Consider the following 17,514-nt stretch of genomic DNA (forward strand, 5'->3'; position numbering starts at 1 on the left):
AAAAAATGCCACAAGCACATGTTAAAAATACCCTAAAACATCAGAGTTAGTCTTTCTTCTCGATATACTGAATTATTACCAGAAAACAAAGCTACCAAAAGTGACGAGAAGGGAAGGCAGCTCGACTCACGGGGAACTCAACATACATCCAGAAAGTGGGAACACTGTTTTCTCATGGCCCCGGGGGGAAAACTGAGGAGAATGTTCATAGGATCATATATCAGAGGGAAATTAGATGTTTACACAACATTTTAAGATTGTGAGAGCTGCCAAATGGAAAAACCAAAAGAGAAAAAAAACTGACACTGCAATAAATACAGAGACAGGGAGGAGTCAATTTCATAAATAGGGTTTAAAAAATAAAAAGATTCATGTAACTGTAATGTGTAAAAGGATGAACCTTACTGCAGTAAAATAAAAAGAAACACCAAAACACTAAAATTGTTTTCATTATATTGTAACAATTTGAAAGTTTTAATAATGTTCTGACATTTCATTCCAAAAATCCATCAAAATATTAGATACACAGTGTTCCCTCATTTGCTGCAGGGGATACAGCGGCCAATCAAGTGTGTGTGTAAAAAAAAAGCAAATGCATGCGAAATTCCACTGAAAAAAATCAAGGAAACAGCGAGAAGGCAAAAAGTGAACTGGGATCTAACGGGAAAGCACCGTAACGGCAAAATACATAGGAAAGTTTGTAATCTTTTTATTTTTTTCTTCTCCCATCAGGGCTACTTAATTTTTAGCAAGTTTGCCAAGTTGCAAGTTTGCAAGTTATTGCACATAATCTTTACAATTTTAGTGTTATCTTTGAGAGACAAACTAGTTTAAAACACACAGTTTGTACATGGAAATCTTGCAAAAAACACATTGTCATCAGTATTTTCAACATTAAACTTCTATAATATATTTTAATTGAACAGTTTAAAACTTATAATATAATATAAATATAAATATATATTTTTTTACATTTCTGATCTTTTTGTCCAACACTCATGACTACACATAAATTTGATATTCACTTGTCCCCTTCGTGCAAATTTGAAAAGAAACAAAAGGTAGAATGCAATCGAAAATATTTCAGACACACTTAAAGTGTTTATATTTAAAGCATCAGAAAGAATGTTGCCTTGTGGTTTCTCTTTTTTACATAGGCTAAAAATACAAAAACTATTACTGCACTGAGAGTCAGAGGTTTGTAGTATCTGTGGCCCAAACTGCTGCTTTTATAAGTATGAGGATCAGCTGGAGCCTCAAATGTGCATGCATCTCTTACTCAAAAGTCATTAAAGTCAAACGGATGCACCGCCATCAACATGCACACGGCAGTCTGATTGGATCGTGAAGCCTTTTTACACGTTTGGATTTCTGTGTGATGCCCGCTCAGAGAAAGGCTGATGAATAACAGTCACTCTGAATATCTTGCAGCATCATGACGTAAGTAAAAAAGTTTAAAGAGAAATAATTCCATCTGAAAATAACTCAGTGAGCAACACACATATACATAGATAGATAGATAGATGTATAGATGTATAGATAGATGTATAGATGTATAGATAGATGTATAGATGTATAGATGTATAGATAGATGTATAGATGTATAGATGTATAGATAGATGTATAGATGTATAGATAGATGTATAGATGTATAGATGTATAGATGTATAGATGTATAGATAGATGTATAGATGTATAGATGTATAGATAGATAGATAGATAGATAGATGTATAGATAGATAGATAGATAGATAGATAGATAGATAGATAGATAGATAGATAGATAGATAGATAGATAGATAGATAGATAGATAGATAGATAGATAGATAGATAGATAGATAGATAGATAGATAGATAGATAGATAGATAGATAGATAGATAGATAGATAGATAGATAGATAGATAGATCAAACAAGAGTTATGACCTTCCCTCAGTGGGATTCAAGCTCTTCAGGCACTCGTTCTCATCTCTCAACGGAGGAACTCCTAATACGAAGCGCTCCGTCAAAAGTTCAAAACGGGTCATTGTTTTGTCTTTTATTTGTCAGACATTCCACTCACTTCTGTTCACATCCAACGTTGGTATGACAGACTATAGGGAGCTTCGAGGGATGTTCATGAGTTCAGGCGGTGCAATTCACAAACTGTCAATTAAAGTCAGTCCACAGCTTCAAGCACAAAGTCCCAAGATCATGTTTATCACATTTGTATTGCATCAGCCTAAAAAAAGAAAAAAGGAAAAAAAAAAATACAGTGGTGTTCATTGATGCTATCCATATGCCTTGCAAAGTTGCATAGTATAAATAACCCGGCTAACCTTAAAGACCCTTCCGTTCATGTCACAAAAATCAATATGTTGTATTGATCGGTTTGTTCAATCTGTGCACACGAATGAAGGAACCCCGAAAATGACCAGAGGCTAATCGAATAAACAATTTTAAAACTCTAAAAGCTCCCAAAACAAATATAGATTACTTTTCCTGGAGCGTGTATTTTTCAGAAAACATTTACGGCTGTGGCAAAATGCAGCAAAAATGTAATATTTTTAAGGTTTACACATCAGTCATTGAGACCATTGTTTCAAACAAACTCCTTCAGGATCCAACCTTGTTAGAAATGTTGTTTTATTTATTTATTTATTTTTGAAATATAAAAAAATAAAAACATAATGTAGTACTGAAACTCATAAATGAAAACTTTCAGGGGCAAATGTTTTTATTTTAATTTGTAAAAACTTACATTTATTTTTCCAAATTAAAAGTACATGTAACTATGAAAATAAAGTTTACAGATTTTTTTTTTTTGAAGAGCAAAACGTTAATTATTTCTCATCTAATAATGCCAATGAAGTAGCACATTTAACTTAAAGGGGTTTTATTTAATAAAAAGGACTATTTTATTTTGAAATCCTTCAAGGTATTTTGGAGCACAAATAGTTGTTTATTTGTCACTTTTGGACATCAGAATGTTTTTTTTTTTAAATTCACCAGAATATAAAATAATATAACTTGTAAACATGTGAGTATTTCTTTTAGCACCACCACCACATTCCAAAGCATCACTCTCTACTTGTCATTTGATTCCTCTGGCACATTGTTTCAAAGTGAAAATGAAACACAGCTGTTCCTGGACTGCACCTGAATTGTGAACATCCATTGGGGGGCCCACATCGAAAAAAAGTCTGATTTTTTCCAAGGTGCCTCTTTTGATGCATCACTCTTTTTCTGTGGTTTCAAAAAAATAAAAACACAAACTACTAGATGTTGAATGGGTTGTACGTGACAGTGAAGCCTTTGCTTGTTTTTGTCAAAATGACTATGTTGGGGCACAAAAAGGTGCATATGCTGTTTCTGCACCATAACGTAACACAAAAACACGAAAAAAACAGAAAACAGAAATTGTTAGCTCGATCTGACATCTTTATTTTAAAGTAAAAAAAAAAAAAAGGTTAATTCAAGTTTCAAGTCTTTTTGTGTGGTTCTGAAGTATGACCCATGGAACCATCTCTGGTAGAGGGACCATCGAATTAATAGCCACCTTCATTCAAGTAAATCAAACATGCAGGTTATATAAGTGTGAAATGCTGCTCACATTACCAGACTGTAGTGATTGGTTTCAGCCTACTTGATTTACTTCAGACGGCATCAGTAAGAAGTGATTGGTCCAAGTCAGGCTGAGTCATGACTTCTAAGGCAACTACTCTTGTCAATCAGGAGTGAGCTTGTTGGAACCCCAAACCCCTACCACTTAAATCTGGGCTCGGGATCAAACGTTTCTAATGTTTGATGTAAGACCACCTACTTTTATTAAAGCATCTAATTGGTCAGTTTATAAGTTGCGATAATAAATGTTGTTGTTTATCTTACGGCTTTTCCCATCAGGGGTCGCCACAGCGAATGAGTCGCATGGTAAACTTGGCAAAGTTTCACGCCGGATGCCCTTCGTGACGCAACCCTCTCAAAGCAACCGGGCTTGGGACCGGCACAGAAGTAGAGAAGGGAACAGGGAGCAGCCCGGAGTCGAACCCTGGTTTCATGGACGGAAGGCGCCGCAAACCAGCACGAGCTGAACTCCCAAGTTGCGATAATAAATATATCCTAAAAATTTGATTCGCGAGAACAAGTTAAAAACAGGTAGCAGAGGAAGAATGGGTATTCTGACAAATATAATTACTGAGTACCAGCTGTTACTAGTCTACGGGTACTTCTTCTTTATAACAAGGGGGGAGGGGATATACTGTATTGTGAAAAGTCTATAAATTCAATTTAAATCCATTGCTTTTAAATTCTAGGAGGACCTTTCTTTGCACAAAACAACCAAAGCTAGTTTATAAATGAATGAATGACTGATTGTTTGCTAAGTAAACTCATTCTGTAGGTTCTGTTACGTTTTTTTTGTATACTGGTGGGCCGGGGGTGCGTCTTATATTCAGGTGCAACTTATATGCGATTTAAAAGAAAAAACAACAACCACAAGAGGGCACTGTGAGTGTGTGTATCAGAATTCGAAGAGTCGCTCAGTCTTATGCTGGGCTTGGTGGAGTTGTTCCAAACTGACACAGAAGATGAAGAATTTAACAGATTTAGTGAATTGAAATGATATAAAGAGTTTAGCTGACCTGCTAGAATGTTTTTTTATGCTGTGGTTATCTGAATAATTGTAAGTATGTTGCACTGATATACTAGATTCCTTCAGTATTCCATGAAGCTAAATAAGCATCAATGTGTGCCAGTAGTGAAGGGTGCAGAAATTCCGTTCTAATTCCCGTATTTTAATTCTTTATTTTGTATCTTTTTTGGAATCTGCACCTTATACTCCGGAACGACTAAATGTCTGAAAAATACCATTTTTATTTATTGCATTAGATTTGTTTTCATGCAGTTCGAGGGGTTTCAGGAAGACGGAGCTTCTTGCGAAACTGTTTTTTTTTTTTAACCATCGAAATAAAATCCTAAAATGAACAATCGTATTGTGAAATATTTCAAATAAGATTTCCAACTGTAAGTAAACATGAATTAATTCCAAAGATTGTGTTGTCTGTTAGATACATAATTGCTCATCAAAAGCGAAATGCTTCCCAGCAGATATGTTAAAACCAAGTTAAATTATAATAATACTAGTAATAAAATTAGCTTTTAAAATCATAATTTTAATAATGTGGCCTTGTTTTGGGTGAGCAACTCAAACTCAAATAAAACCCAAATGCAAAAGAACATAAAAAGGCTTTTTTTTATCAGCTTGTTGTTCCGACTCTCAGTTTTTTGATGTGCTTCTGGCCTTCTGCTAATTTGCCTGATCTGTTTGTTTCTAATTACCGTTTTACTTTAAACTTTAAGTCTTAATTTTCTCACATTCTTCACCGCAAAGAACGCTCCATCTACTTTCCATCAAATATCAATGGACTTTAGAGAAAATAGTCTGCAACAATAGTAAATAAAAGGCAAAAACAAATGAAGCTTAAAAATAGAAGATCATTCTGAAGGGAAATTGATTAAAAAGTGTCTCTCTTCAAAAAATTATTTCCATTCCATCATATAAAATTCAGCTATGGCCCAGCTGCAGCTTTGAGCATTTTCATTTTGTGCCTTATCTGGTGCTTTATCTCTATAATTGCAGCCTCTTGTTACATGTCTACAAACCATGAGAGGTGTCACCATCACATGTCTCTCACCTTACATCTACCGCGTCCTCCATCACTGTCATATCCGTTTTGCATTTGGCTGATGGGTTGATGGCGAGCTCAGCTGGGGGGATGACAAAGCTTTTACTCAATGGGAGCCACATTCCTTCCCCGAGAGTGTACGTGAATCTGCAGGGAGATGAGGAAATGTCATGGTTGGGGAAGGGAAAAGAGATGGCAAGTTAACAACAGCCACCCTTAGATGGAATATAGATTAAACGTAACAACAGATGAAATAAAAAAACATTTCTTTCTCTTGTAATGGCCAAACAATTTTTTGAGGCATAATCCCAAAGAAGTATGAACCGGATGTTGCATCTTTCAAAAAAAATATATATATATATCTATATTACAGCCAGTGCTTCATTTTGTTTTAGATTTGTATGTAGTTAAATATTTATAAGGAGTATTTGGAGCATTAATAAGATGAAATGTTTAATGATTTAAAAAAGTGTCAAGATTCCAACTAGGTTATATGCCCATTCCAAAAAATATATATATATCGTGTTTTTGGTGTTTTTAAGTATACATTTTTTTTCTATTTTAAAAGTGTTCCCTTCCCAGTGGTCCTTTAACTTTGAGTATGTAGTTTTTATTAAGACATATTTTCTGTTCATTAGAAATTCACCTCTGGGTTGTGGGCCGGTCAGTTGGTGCAGAGCAACCCCACCCCTTTCCCCTCCCCATCCATGAGAACCCTATCTGCACGCTCCTGCGCCCCAAGCTGACATTAGTGTTCCACAAAAAACATGGCGGGCAATATTGCTTGCAGGCCGTACAATTTTTTTTCATCCGCTCCTGATCTGTATCAATTTGAAAAAAGACATATGTAGAAATGCAGGTTTAATCCTCAATCATTTTATATATGTCTTCCACCATGTTGAAAATGACCATTGGTGTTTTTACCATGTCCACCATATTCTCGTGGTATTTTTCTCATGATGAAAGACATGAATGAAGAAAATTATGCCTAAACTGCATTTTTGAGTATTGAGGATTATTGTCAGGAAAAGTGCAGAGCATATTTGTGACACAGAAAATACACTGGGTGGGCCACAAGCTCTCTGCTACGGTCTATTTTGATGCATCCACTTGTAGACGACTGGAACCATGTTCGTCTACGTTTTTCTTGTCCGAACTAGCACCTGCTCAAAACTGTACGTCTGGATAGCTCCTATATTGCACTTTAGTTTTTTTGCACCGGTAATGTTAAGTTGGGGTTGTGCCACTCTGCAGAAACTAGAAGACAACATTTTTTATTTAGACTAAAAATGGCATAATCCTAATTAAAACGTTTTCTATCTTAGATGACCCCAACCTTACTTTGACGTGTTCTCCCTACCATGACAAAGGTGGATAAAGGTGGAAAGATTTCATGTAATCCACGGACACCAGTGAAGATCACAAATCATTGAAGAAAAAAGGTTCAGAGCACTGTCTAGTGGGTCTAGATGACCCAACTCCTAACGTTAAAGTGCCTAGGATAGCATAAGGGTTAAAATCGCTCAAAAGTTCATTGGAGTGGATCTTCAAGGCTTTTCTTTATATTTCATATTTTGCTAAATTTAGAGATCCATCTTTTTACCAATGTTTAAAGTTAAAAAATGAAGTCAAATTATTGTCAGTTGACTCTTTTACAAAGGTTTGATTTGAGGTTCTAGAGATATGCACTCTAACCCAAAGGAAAATAAATCTTTCACTGCACAGGGAATTAAAGATTTTTTTAAACTTTTGTTTAATATTGTGTTGTTTTCCTGGCCAAAGAGGCGTGTGTTAACGGAAGTAATAGACACCAAATGAGTAGAATTGGATTAAAAATAAAAACAAAAATGGCTGGTGAGAGATTCCTTGGAGACTGAGCATGGCGATGAAACTGTAAACAGCAGATGTCTGGAACAAAGGCTTTTAAGCACTTTATATTTGCAATACAATGAGTAGCATTAATCTTTAAACGCTCTGAAGATGAAATATAATTCTTCAAGCTGTAAGTGAGGCAGTGCATGCTGATTAGCATCAAACGCATTATTAGCACTGATGAATAATACATATTTGACTTGGAATAAAGCAAAAAAAGAGAGGAAATCGTTGAGTATTTCGTTAACGACCACTTTTATTGGAGACTAAACATATTTCTTCATTTTCACTTGTTCCATTACCAGTTAATGAACTTAGCATATGAAAGGGCAGTGAATTTTGAGCAGGGTTCATGCACTTACAGACACTTTGAGAAATAGGTGATTAAACCACGGCAGATATTAAACATTCGGATACATCAAGCTAATTAGAGCTTTTGTGTCAAAGTCAAAATACTCATTGCCGCTCCTCTTCACTTAAAAAACTCAGGGTTCCAGCAAGTTGCTAATAAATGGAAATACCATTAAATAGTACATTTTTTTCTGTCAATCCTTGGGAAACTGTTGCTGCAGCTCCCTTCAGCAGGTCTTGTGGGAGCATGTTTAACAGCAGTGATGATAATCCCAGTGATGCTGTGTGACGTACATTGGTGACCACAAGACACATTAGCATCCATTTAACAAGGGTTTTTTTGTAATCGACAACTGGAGACTTGAATCCAGCCAGATGACTTATTTGGTTCATAGGAGAAATATGGGTAGAAAACACAACGAGGCGTCCCACGAGAGACCGACTTCTCAGAGAAAAACATTTCCCGGGTCCTCAGAGGAAGCCTCTGTGGCGGTTATTGTGTGAACGCCAAGCCGCTCCTAAATTTTACATGCAACCACCTGTGTTTCGCATGACACTATCTGCTTAAGCAAACAAAAGGTTGGCTGTGTTGTTTGTTGTGCATTTGTCTTATTTAGCAGAAGGGTGTCCTCTGAAGTTGAGTACAGATGGAAATACTTGGACAGATATCTGAGAAAGATCTTGCATCTTAGAAACCTTCAGCTGTGCAGAGAAAAGGCTTCTCCTTTAGTACCAGAGGATACAGTTTTCTTTGGAGATCAAAATGCAGCCTCCTGTCTGCTCCCCAAAGTCTGATCTGTGGACTAAATTCAGAGTAATCCAAAATGCTCACAGTAGCACATTTACTGCAGTTTGTAGGGGAGTAACGGTTTACTTGAATTTGATTCATATCATTATTTGTGGCTTGACGACACAATTCCTAGTCGATACTGGTTTATTTTTAATTGATCTGATTCGATCCAATTCACTGACCTAAGATCGAACCAGGACATCTTTAGCAAACAATTAAAACCAGTGATATTAATTTTTGATATTGCGCTTTTACCAGGGGTATGGGAAAGCTCGATAAATCCCTGTGAACAGAAAAGTGACAGAGCTTAGGCATATGGAGAAGAATTCAAGAGACTCCTTATGTCATGTCACCAACTGCATTCTGCTTCATCTTATTGGCTGAGCATGTTGGTGATAATGGGCGGGAAGAAAGATTGATAAAAAGAGACTGTTGTGTACCACGGATCTTAATTGAAAAAAACAACAACATTCTGTTGTCGTTCTTCTGAGCCAGTCAGGGGATTTTCTTTGCAATATCTAAGCACTATTTTATATTTAAATCTCTATTTGATGGAGAATAAAATTCATACTAACAAACTACAAGCAAATCTTTGCAGTTTTACAGCTTGTTTTCTAACAAAGAATAGATCAACATGAATAAATTATAGACATCCCCATGCTTTGCTTTAAAAAAAATAAATCTTGAGAAACCGTTTCCTTGACTATACTAAAAGTAGTAGCCTTTCTTTTCACTAAATCTAAGATTGTCATTAATCAATCTAACCGTAGGTTAAACTGAGGTTAGAATGAAGGGTAAATTCACATCTTACAGGCACCTTCTATTACCAATATTTAGCACAAACTGATGGAATAAGTATGATCTTCAATAGGAAAATTTAGAAAGTTAGTAGGCTTTCTCACCATATGTCACTAATTTCATAAGATACACTTAAATCCAGGGCTCCAGTTAATTTTGCCTTACCTTGAACAGAAAAAATAATAATTAAGAGTATATATTTTTTTTTATCATTGGATATAAATTCAGGCATGAAGGGTTTAAAATGAGTAGGTCAAGGGCTCCATTCAGACTTTTTTTGAGGTGTTGTGAATGGAATAAGTACGGGTCACATTGACAAATCTTTAAATGTTTTGATTTTAGAGATTAATTTTACCTTTTAGAAGTAAAATGAAAGAAAAAGAGAAGAGCATCAATGAATTCTAATATTAAAAATTATTGTTATATTTCATGTTTAAACAGAATTTTTTTATGGTCCCACTCCAATCATAATTTGATCTATTGTAAAAGCGTTCATTTATGATTTTGCCTTTTTTAGCCAAAATCCAGAAACCTGTGTTGTTTTCTAGAACATAGTTTCTGCAGAGAGACAGTAGTTTATAAGAAATTTACCTCTGAATTGTGGGCAGAACCTTTGGTGTTGAGTAAGCTCTGCACAACCTCCCATCATCCATTTGTTTACACACACTCCTGCTAGCTTACAGGCTCTCACAACCCCAACCTAATACTTCCCATACAACAAATGTAGATGGATCTATTCGTCTACAAGGGCATGCATCAGAATGGAGTGAAACAGCATGCTGTTGTAGGTTCTACGCCACGCCTACTTGCATTTTTTTCATCTGTTCCTGATTCACATCAATTTGAATGAAGAAACACCAAGAGATTTTCTTTATACATGTCCTCCATCATGTAAAAGACAAAATGCCTGAGGAATATGTTATAAACACCAAAAACACAATTTCTATCACAGTGGGTCTTTAAAGATTTAAGGTTTTTTATTTTTGCATCAATCTACTTTAAAAGTGTGGAATCTTTGTGGAAAAAGACCTTGTTTGAGCTAATTTTTGAAAAAATATCTCATAGGTGGAATTAAAAAAGGCGAAATCCTGTACGTGTCCTATTAAATTCTACTTTTGAGGTTTCACCACAGCAAGTTATCTGCCTCCATCTAATCATATCCTTACTCACACCAACCAACCTTATGACCTCCTTCACTACAACCACAAACATTCACTTTGGTCTTCCTCTAGGCCTAAAAGCCCAAAGAGAACCTCATTATCTTAGAAAAATGAAAACCCAGTGTGTCTTCTTACATTTTTGGAAGTAAAAGAGTTAATCATCTGCATAAATAATTCCACATATTGAATGCTGGCTCACATTCCTCTAAAAATAAAGACAATCAAAGGTGTTTATTGCAGTTCTAACAAGTCGTTTGACTGCGGGGTTGGGGAAAAAAAGCATTATACTTGAATGAAATGAAGTTTTATGAAGTTTTCCTTACCTGAAAATGCGATCAGACGGTTGCTCTCCCATTACAAGATCAAAACCACGTTGGAAGATGGTGTAAGGCCAAGGCCTTGCATGAAAAAAAAACAAGAGATCAGAGTAGAAGACAAAAAAAGAGGAGAGAATAAAACTGAGCATTAGAATCAAAGCCAGAGAAGTGTTCAATTTTTTAGAGCACCCATCCTCCTAAACAAAACAATCCGAAACCAAAAAGCATGTCTCAAAATCTACCTTTGTCTTTCTTTCAAAGCTTCACAAATCACAAGAAACATTACAATGTGTGCTGTGTCTAAACATGCTGATTGAAAAATGTGTTTTGCTCCACTTGACATCCAATTTGACTTTGGCTCACATCTCATATTTTGCGGAGGCGGGGATAAGAGAGGATAACAGGATGAGCCCGAGTGGAAAGAAAAAGAGATGCGGAAAAAGTCTGAATAACAGATACTGATGAGACGTGCCGACGCTTGGTGAGGGGGACAAAAGGAGGAGCAAGAAAAACATCAGGGAACGATTTCGGTGAAAAGCGGCACAAGTAAGCGGGAGAATGATAGAGATTAATGGAAAGTGGCAGCTGTGGGACTAAACAGTCTGCAGAGTGAAAGTGTAAAGAGGAGAAGTGACAGGGGCCCGATGTCAGTCTAAATAACTGCGGCTCTACTGTAAGCACAAAGAACATCCAGAAGAGGAGAGACACATTCACGCCGTGCATTGAAGTCATTAAACTTTTAGGTCATTCGAGGATGTTCCCTCTGGTATACAGCAACAGAGTGGGTCAGGAAAAACACTACATACAAAGGTGTGTGTTTGAAAACGCATGGAAATACACCATTAGATGCTGAAAGCCTATCTTTAACAAAGGTACTGATTTTTCAATCGTCCATTTCTCTGATTGGATTTAGCTTACTTAATGTGCTGTTAGTGGTTCCACTAAGCTGATAGTGCTTGTCTTTTACACTTGAATTGATAGAATAAAAAAGGGCTAATTCCATTAGAGCTTTATTCAATTTAATGCCCCATAAGACCTTATTTTAGGTCTGTTAGTTTAAGAAATGTTAAAACTTTTTGGAACTTTTTCGAACCAGTTCACCCCCAAATAGAAACAGTTCCTCAGACTGATCCAGACCACTATTTATTGAAGACGTGTGGTTCCAACACGTTGTTGTCCATATTGCAAAAAATTGGCGATGGAATTGACTCCATTTGGAGCCGGACGTAACTCATTTTCTATGGGGGATGTCAACCTCACTCAGTCAAGTTCTCATCTACTGTCGGTGGCGTTAACCCAGGATTGTCACTTCTATCCTGAAGGGTTTTCCTTTATCAACAGTGTTACTTTTTCTTTTTGTGTTGCTATAGCAGCCCTTCCACACTTCGTGCATTTGTGGTGCATGAGGTTTGAAAATGCCTGACTGAGCTGGCTTGAGCTTTTTCAACCACTTCAATCCGCAACTTATCCCAAAGTGACATTTGGTCAAAAAGCCTTCGTGCCAGTTTTGATTAAACAGTGAAGGCCTTTACCATGACTTTTCAAGGTACAAAAGGCTGCTGTGATTGTTACATTTGGGAAAATAGTAAAGAGAGAATTGTGCAATATTTATAACTTTCAGTTCTAAGAGACGATAGAGCATAAGCAACATGAACATTCAGGGCACATTTTCCTTTCATAACATGTACTTTATGAAAAAGAGCTTGGCCATTTTCAAGACTTTACAACATGGCTTCTGACCAAGTGCACAAGCTGACTTTTGAAATAAAGCATAGCTCCCTCAATAAAATAAATGATTTCCATTAGCTATTATACTATCTATTATTCTTTTTATGCTCTCTAAGTACTTGATGCTATCTATCCAAAGAAACTTGATCTTAATGCTTTTGAAAACTAAAATCAGTTAAAATTTTCAGGTTTACGAGGATTGCTATTGTTCAAGGAGTGTAATATCAAAGCTATGTTGGAGGGGATAATGACATTTACATAAAGCAATTATGAATTATCTTTTGTCAAAAAATAGTTTGTATTTGGTGGAGTAGAACACGTAGAGGTGACACAATGTGAAAATTTCAGCAAAAAAGCCAAACATACGTACGTTACGTATAGGGTTGGGCGATGTCCCTTAAATTGGCCGTTGACGATGTTTGCTGTCAACCATCGGGATGGACGATGACATCGTGGGGGGGGGGGGGGGGGGGGGGTATTTCTACATTTTTCCTTCTTATATAACTGCTATTCGTTTTTTTGCTTTTTTCATTTTATTTCCCAACTAATGACTAATCCGCGATGATCCAGTATAAACTGAGGGAAGTGACTTTAACAAAAAAAGTAACAAACAAAATAGAAAAGAAGTGGTCCACTCCCGCACTTTACTAGTGAAGTGGACCGGCGGAGCGCGGACTTACAGCTTTGTGTTTGAGGGGAAGGGGGGGGGTGCTTTGTTACATGAGCGCTATGTGTGGGAGATTTAAGACTGCGATCCGTCCCGCAGCTCTAGGGGAACGGGCTACAGAACTCAGAACCGGGTCTAAAAGTGTGTGTCTGAGCACAGCTCGGATCGTCAGCACACACAGCGGTTTGAGCTTCAAAGCAGAAATGTCGCTCAGTCCTTAGAAAACATTCAAACAATCACGCGGATTTGTGTTTCCAGTCGTGTCCCAACTAAATAAAGGCTGATGTTATTCTTACATGTTTACGTGCAGCCAGCAAGCAGCACCACCCAAAGCTAATGTTGTTAGCCGTGTTAGCATACTGCTAATCCTGGCTTCGTTCAGAAAAAGCACTGACCACACGGATTAAAATTCAAATGATGAGCGAACAGGTGTTTCATAATAACCGTAACATTATTAAAAGCATGTTTAGAAGATCATCTCGTATTTTACCGAGCTGACATGTCAATGTATATAGCCGCTCGGCGCTGTTTAACATTGTTTTGTATTGAATTATTACATTCAATAAAGTTTGAAAAAAAAAAAGCCGCTCGGCGGAATTTATATCCTTCCGGTTTTCAAACCCTACTGCACATGTGCGAATGATTTATTCCGACGGAAAGTGTGACCTTAGTGAACGTTTTTATATTCTGAAAACATTTTTCTGGGCCCATCTACACGGTTGGATTCTAATCCGACCATTGATCCCATCAAGATATTTTGTACATGTAACCGCGGCTTATGGTGTCGACGCGCAACGTGGCGGGGGCGTGGCATCACGATGGTGGTCTCTCCATCGGGATGTCAGTCACCCATCACGATGGACGATGATATCGTCCATCGGCACAACCCTAGTTACGTACTTTACGTAGCAAAATCATTATTTTTTTAACGAATATGACCAAACTAAATATCACCACTTTTTTTCGTCCTGTCCAGCAAAGGAACACTTGCAGCTAAGTGCAAAAACAACATAACCACATGTCATATTATTATAATCAAATATAGGTTTTCTACCAAATCCTTTGAGTATTTCTAAAAAAATTAAAAGTCAAGCGATGTAAAATGTCTTTGTGATAAAATAACGGGCCAGAACATTCAGGTTAGTGCTTTATTAATTGAATTTTATATTGGGTATAAGAACTAGATAGCAAATAATAAAACAAAACAAAAAAAATAGCAATCCTCAGGCCATCTGTTTCTTTTTTGACTTTAGGCACTGAGGTCAAATATTTGTGAAATCCTACTTTTCACATCATAATCATAGTGAGATAAAACAAGTATTTTTCAGAAAGTGCTTACTGAATGTGAATGAAGGTTAAACAGAAAATAACAGTAACTGTAATAACGTTACAATCTGACCTAGGGTAAAGCATTTTTTATTAAGTTACATTGCGATGTGGAGTTTAGTTAAGTTAAAAAGCTGTACTCTTTTTTTTCTTTTTTAATAAAGAAGGGTAAAACTTTTATTTTAGAAAGTAAATTGAACCATGATTGTAACTAAAGTCAAAGGTCAAGGCCTTTTGAGGCGAGTCAAGTCAAAAGAAAACTTCAGATCACCATAATCAAATTGCACTTTATTTTTTTTTACACAAGGAAATCAAGTTAGGCATCAGACTCAATCCCATTAAAGCAACTTTCATTCAGTTTTGAAATATAAAGTGCTCTTCAAATCAACTTTTTATATTTACCACAGATCAAAAAAGCTATTGGCTAGCAGCTGCTTTTTTGGGTGATTTTTTATTTTTAGTTTAGTTGAATCCAAATGACTATTGTGTGGCGAAAAAAAGTTAATTTAAATTATGAAAAACATTTTTCAAAGAAAAATTATACTAGTTAGAAAAACAAAATGAGTATCTGGTAAAACATGTCCAATTTTTTAATTTATTTTATGTTTTTTTTCCAATCTAAAGTTTTAATAGCAAATGAAGCTCTTAAGTTAGATGTGTTGTCAGTCTTGGTTGAAGACACATTAGTGGTTTTAGAGCCAGAGGTAAATGTTTAATGAGTGAAGCCATTGAGTGACCATTAAACCTAAAGCATTCTGATGTTCTACGTTGTAAAATTATTGTGTAAAGCACAACTTTGCGAAAAACTGATACATATTTATTTAATGACCCATTGCGATCACTGAACAAATATGAAATTAGATTTCAAGGAGTTTACCAATTTGAATTATCCCAACTAATCCTTTAATTTGTGATTTCATATTTCAACAACAATAAAAAAAAATGTATTTTGACACTGCTGTGGCACAATAAATTATTGCACAACATCATGAGGTAGTTATAACTTACCCTTGATTAGGTCCCCACTCACTGCGGATGCAGAGATGCTTGTGGACTGGATCCTTCATGTAACCGTCTAGACACAGGCATTCCCCTGCAAGCAGAAATGACAACTCATTGTTGGTAAACTGCTTCTGCTTTGAGCACCATTCTTGGACTTTTTTCTGAAGAATTTCTGACATTCTGTCCCTGTTTTTGTATGTCCAAAAGCCAACAAAGATAAAACACTTCCAAACTATTTAAAGCTCTAAAAACTCAAATATTTAACCACACAGTTGTGAGTTTTCTCACAAAAGCCTAATACACATGCTTTGCAGCAGAAGGTGTATTTTCCTTAAATCTTACTGAAAAAATCCTAAATGACCCACCACTGATTGTCAACTTGGACAACTGAAAAGTAGGGAAGATGTAATAATTTGGCACAATGTGTCAGCCGATGGGTAGTCATCAGAAAATACTTCTGTGCTTCTTCAGATGCAGTCTTTATTTCCCACCTTTCTAATGATAATACAGCTTTTCTGCATCAACTTCCATTGGAGAAAGTATTAAAACAAATGTGTTTATATGGTAGCATTGCAGTCAGAATATGATTTTATTTAGGATAACATTGAAATAGTAGTATTAAAGCAAAGTCCTCTCAAGTATAGAAACTACTAGCTTCATGGAAAAATCTGCCAAAAAAGAGTAGTAATAAGATCAACCATAATTTAAGTATCTTATGCTACGATGAGTAAAGATATCTAAAAATTGACAAATCCAAATAGACGGCAGCATTGGCTTAAACCGAAGCATGCAGTCACGAAAACACCTGTTTGTCCCTTCATTTAGAACTCCATGTGGGATTGTCAGATTGTACATGCAGATACAAAGAACACTCAACTCTCCAAGGTCCAAAACCTCACCAGCATTACAAAAGCAACACTCGTGGTCCTGTGTTTGCCTCGTGCCGATAAGTGTAGCCTGTTATTAACAAACACTAGCATCAGCTCATTGTTCTGCTGTCAGCTCCCAGGAGAAATGTCAGGCCTGACTTTGCTCAAAATGATTGATGGGGTTGTACCTTTGGTTCAGAGGGTTACTCTGCGGTAACATGTATAACATGTTCGCCTAATGCTTCATGGGAGACAAGTGAAGAGCACAGGCCCGAGGCTTTATGCCCACTTGTTAATGGAAAAGGTCAACTGTCACTATCTGCCAGGTTAGGAGATATCACATTCAATAGTCTTCTTGTGAATGATGTACAATTTGCTTGCACCATTTCTTCCTTTATAGCTCATTACTTGCTATTATAGTAAGGTTAAGAATCTCTCAGCTTCCAAATAGGGGTTGGAGAGGGGCAAAAAGTATTTGGCAGTCACCAATTCTGCAAGTCGTCTTACTTAAAAAGATGAAGACTGTAGTGATTATCATGGGTACACTTCAAAAAAAGAATCCAGGATATCACACTTTTTGATAACAGTACAGTAATCCCCCGCCCATTCGCGGTTTAATATTTGCGCCCCGCCCATTCGCGGGTGGGCGCAGATGACGTGACGTCACAAGCGTGAGACGCAGAACGGCGCTCATTCCGCGAATTTTTAAAAATGATTTACTCTGTACTTTACTGTAAAGTATTGTTTAGGCGTTTAAGATGCCATCCAAACGCCCTGCATCATCTTCAGCTTCTGGAAATGAACCCAAACGGCAGAAAAAGGTTCTGACTCTGTGTGAAAACTTTTTTTTCGTTATTCGCGGGGGGGTGAGGAACGTAACCCCCGCGAATACGGGGGGATTACTGTACACCTTAATTATTTTGTAATGTAACCCTGGTTGGCAAAATAGCAGTCACATTTTTCCTGCATGT

General features: G+C 36.6%; 1 protein-coding gene across 6 annotated transcripts in view; it reads right to left on the minus strand.

Annotated features, from left to right (window-relative positions):
• astn1 (astrotactin 1) overlaps window positions 1-17,514 on the minus strand; it is a 339,165-nt gene that overhangs the window by 221,049 nt on the left and 100,602 nt on the right. For all 6 annotated transcript variants that reach the window (XM_020710964.3, XM_011486592.4, XM_011486591.4 and 3 more), the window contains 3 exons: window positions 15,681-15,765; window positions 10,958-11,032; window positions 5,673-5,810 (listed from right to left, as the gene is read on the minus strand). In XM_020710964.3, coding sequence (XP_020566623.1) covers window positions 5,673-5,810; window positions 10,958-11,032; window positions 15,681-15,765 — 298 coding nt within the window. The remainder of the gene's footprint in view (window positions 1-5,672; window positions 5,811-10,957; window positions 11,033-15,680; window positions 15,766-17,514) is intronic.

The sequence above is a fragment of the Oryzias latipes genome, chromosome 17 (genome assembly GCF_053564925.1).
Source record: "Oryzias latipes strain Hd-rR chromosome 17, Olatipes_Hd-rR_3.1".
Lineage (NCBI taxonomy): Eukaryota > Metazoa > Chordata > Actinopteri > Beloniformes > Adrianichthyidae > Oryzias > Oryzias latipes.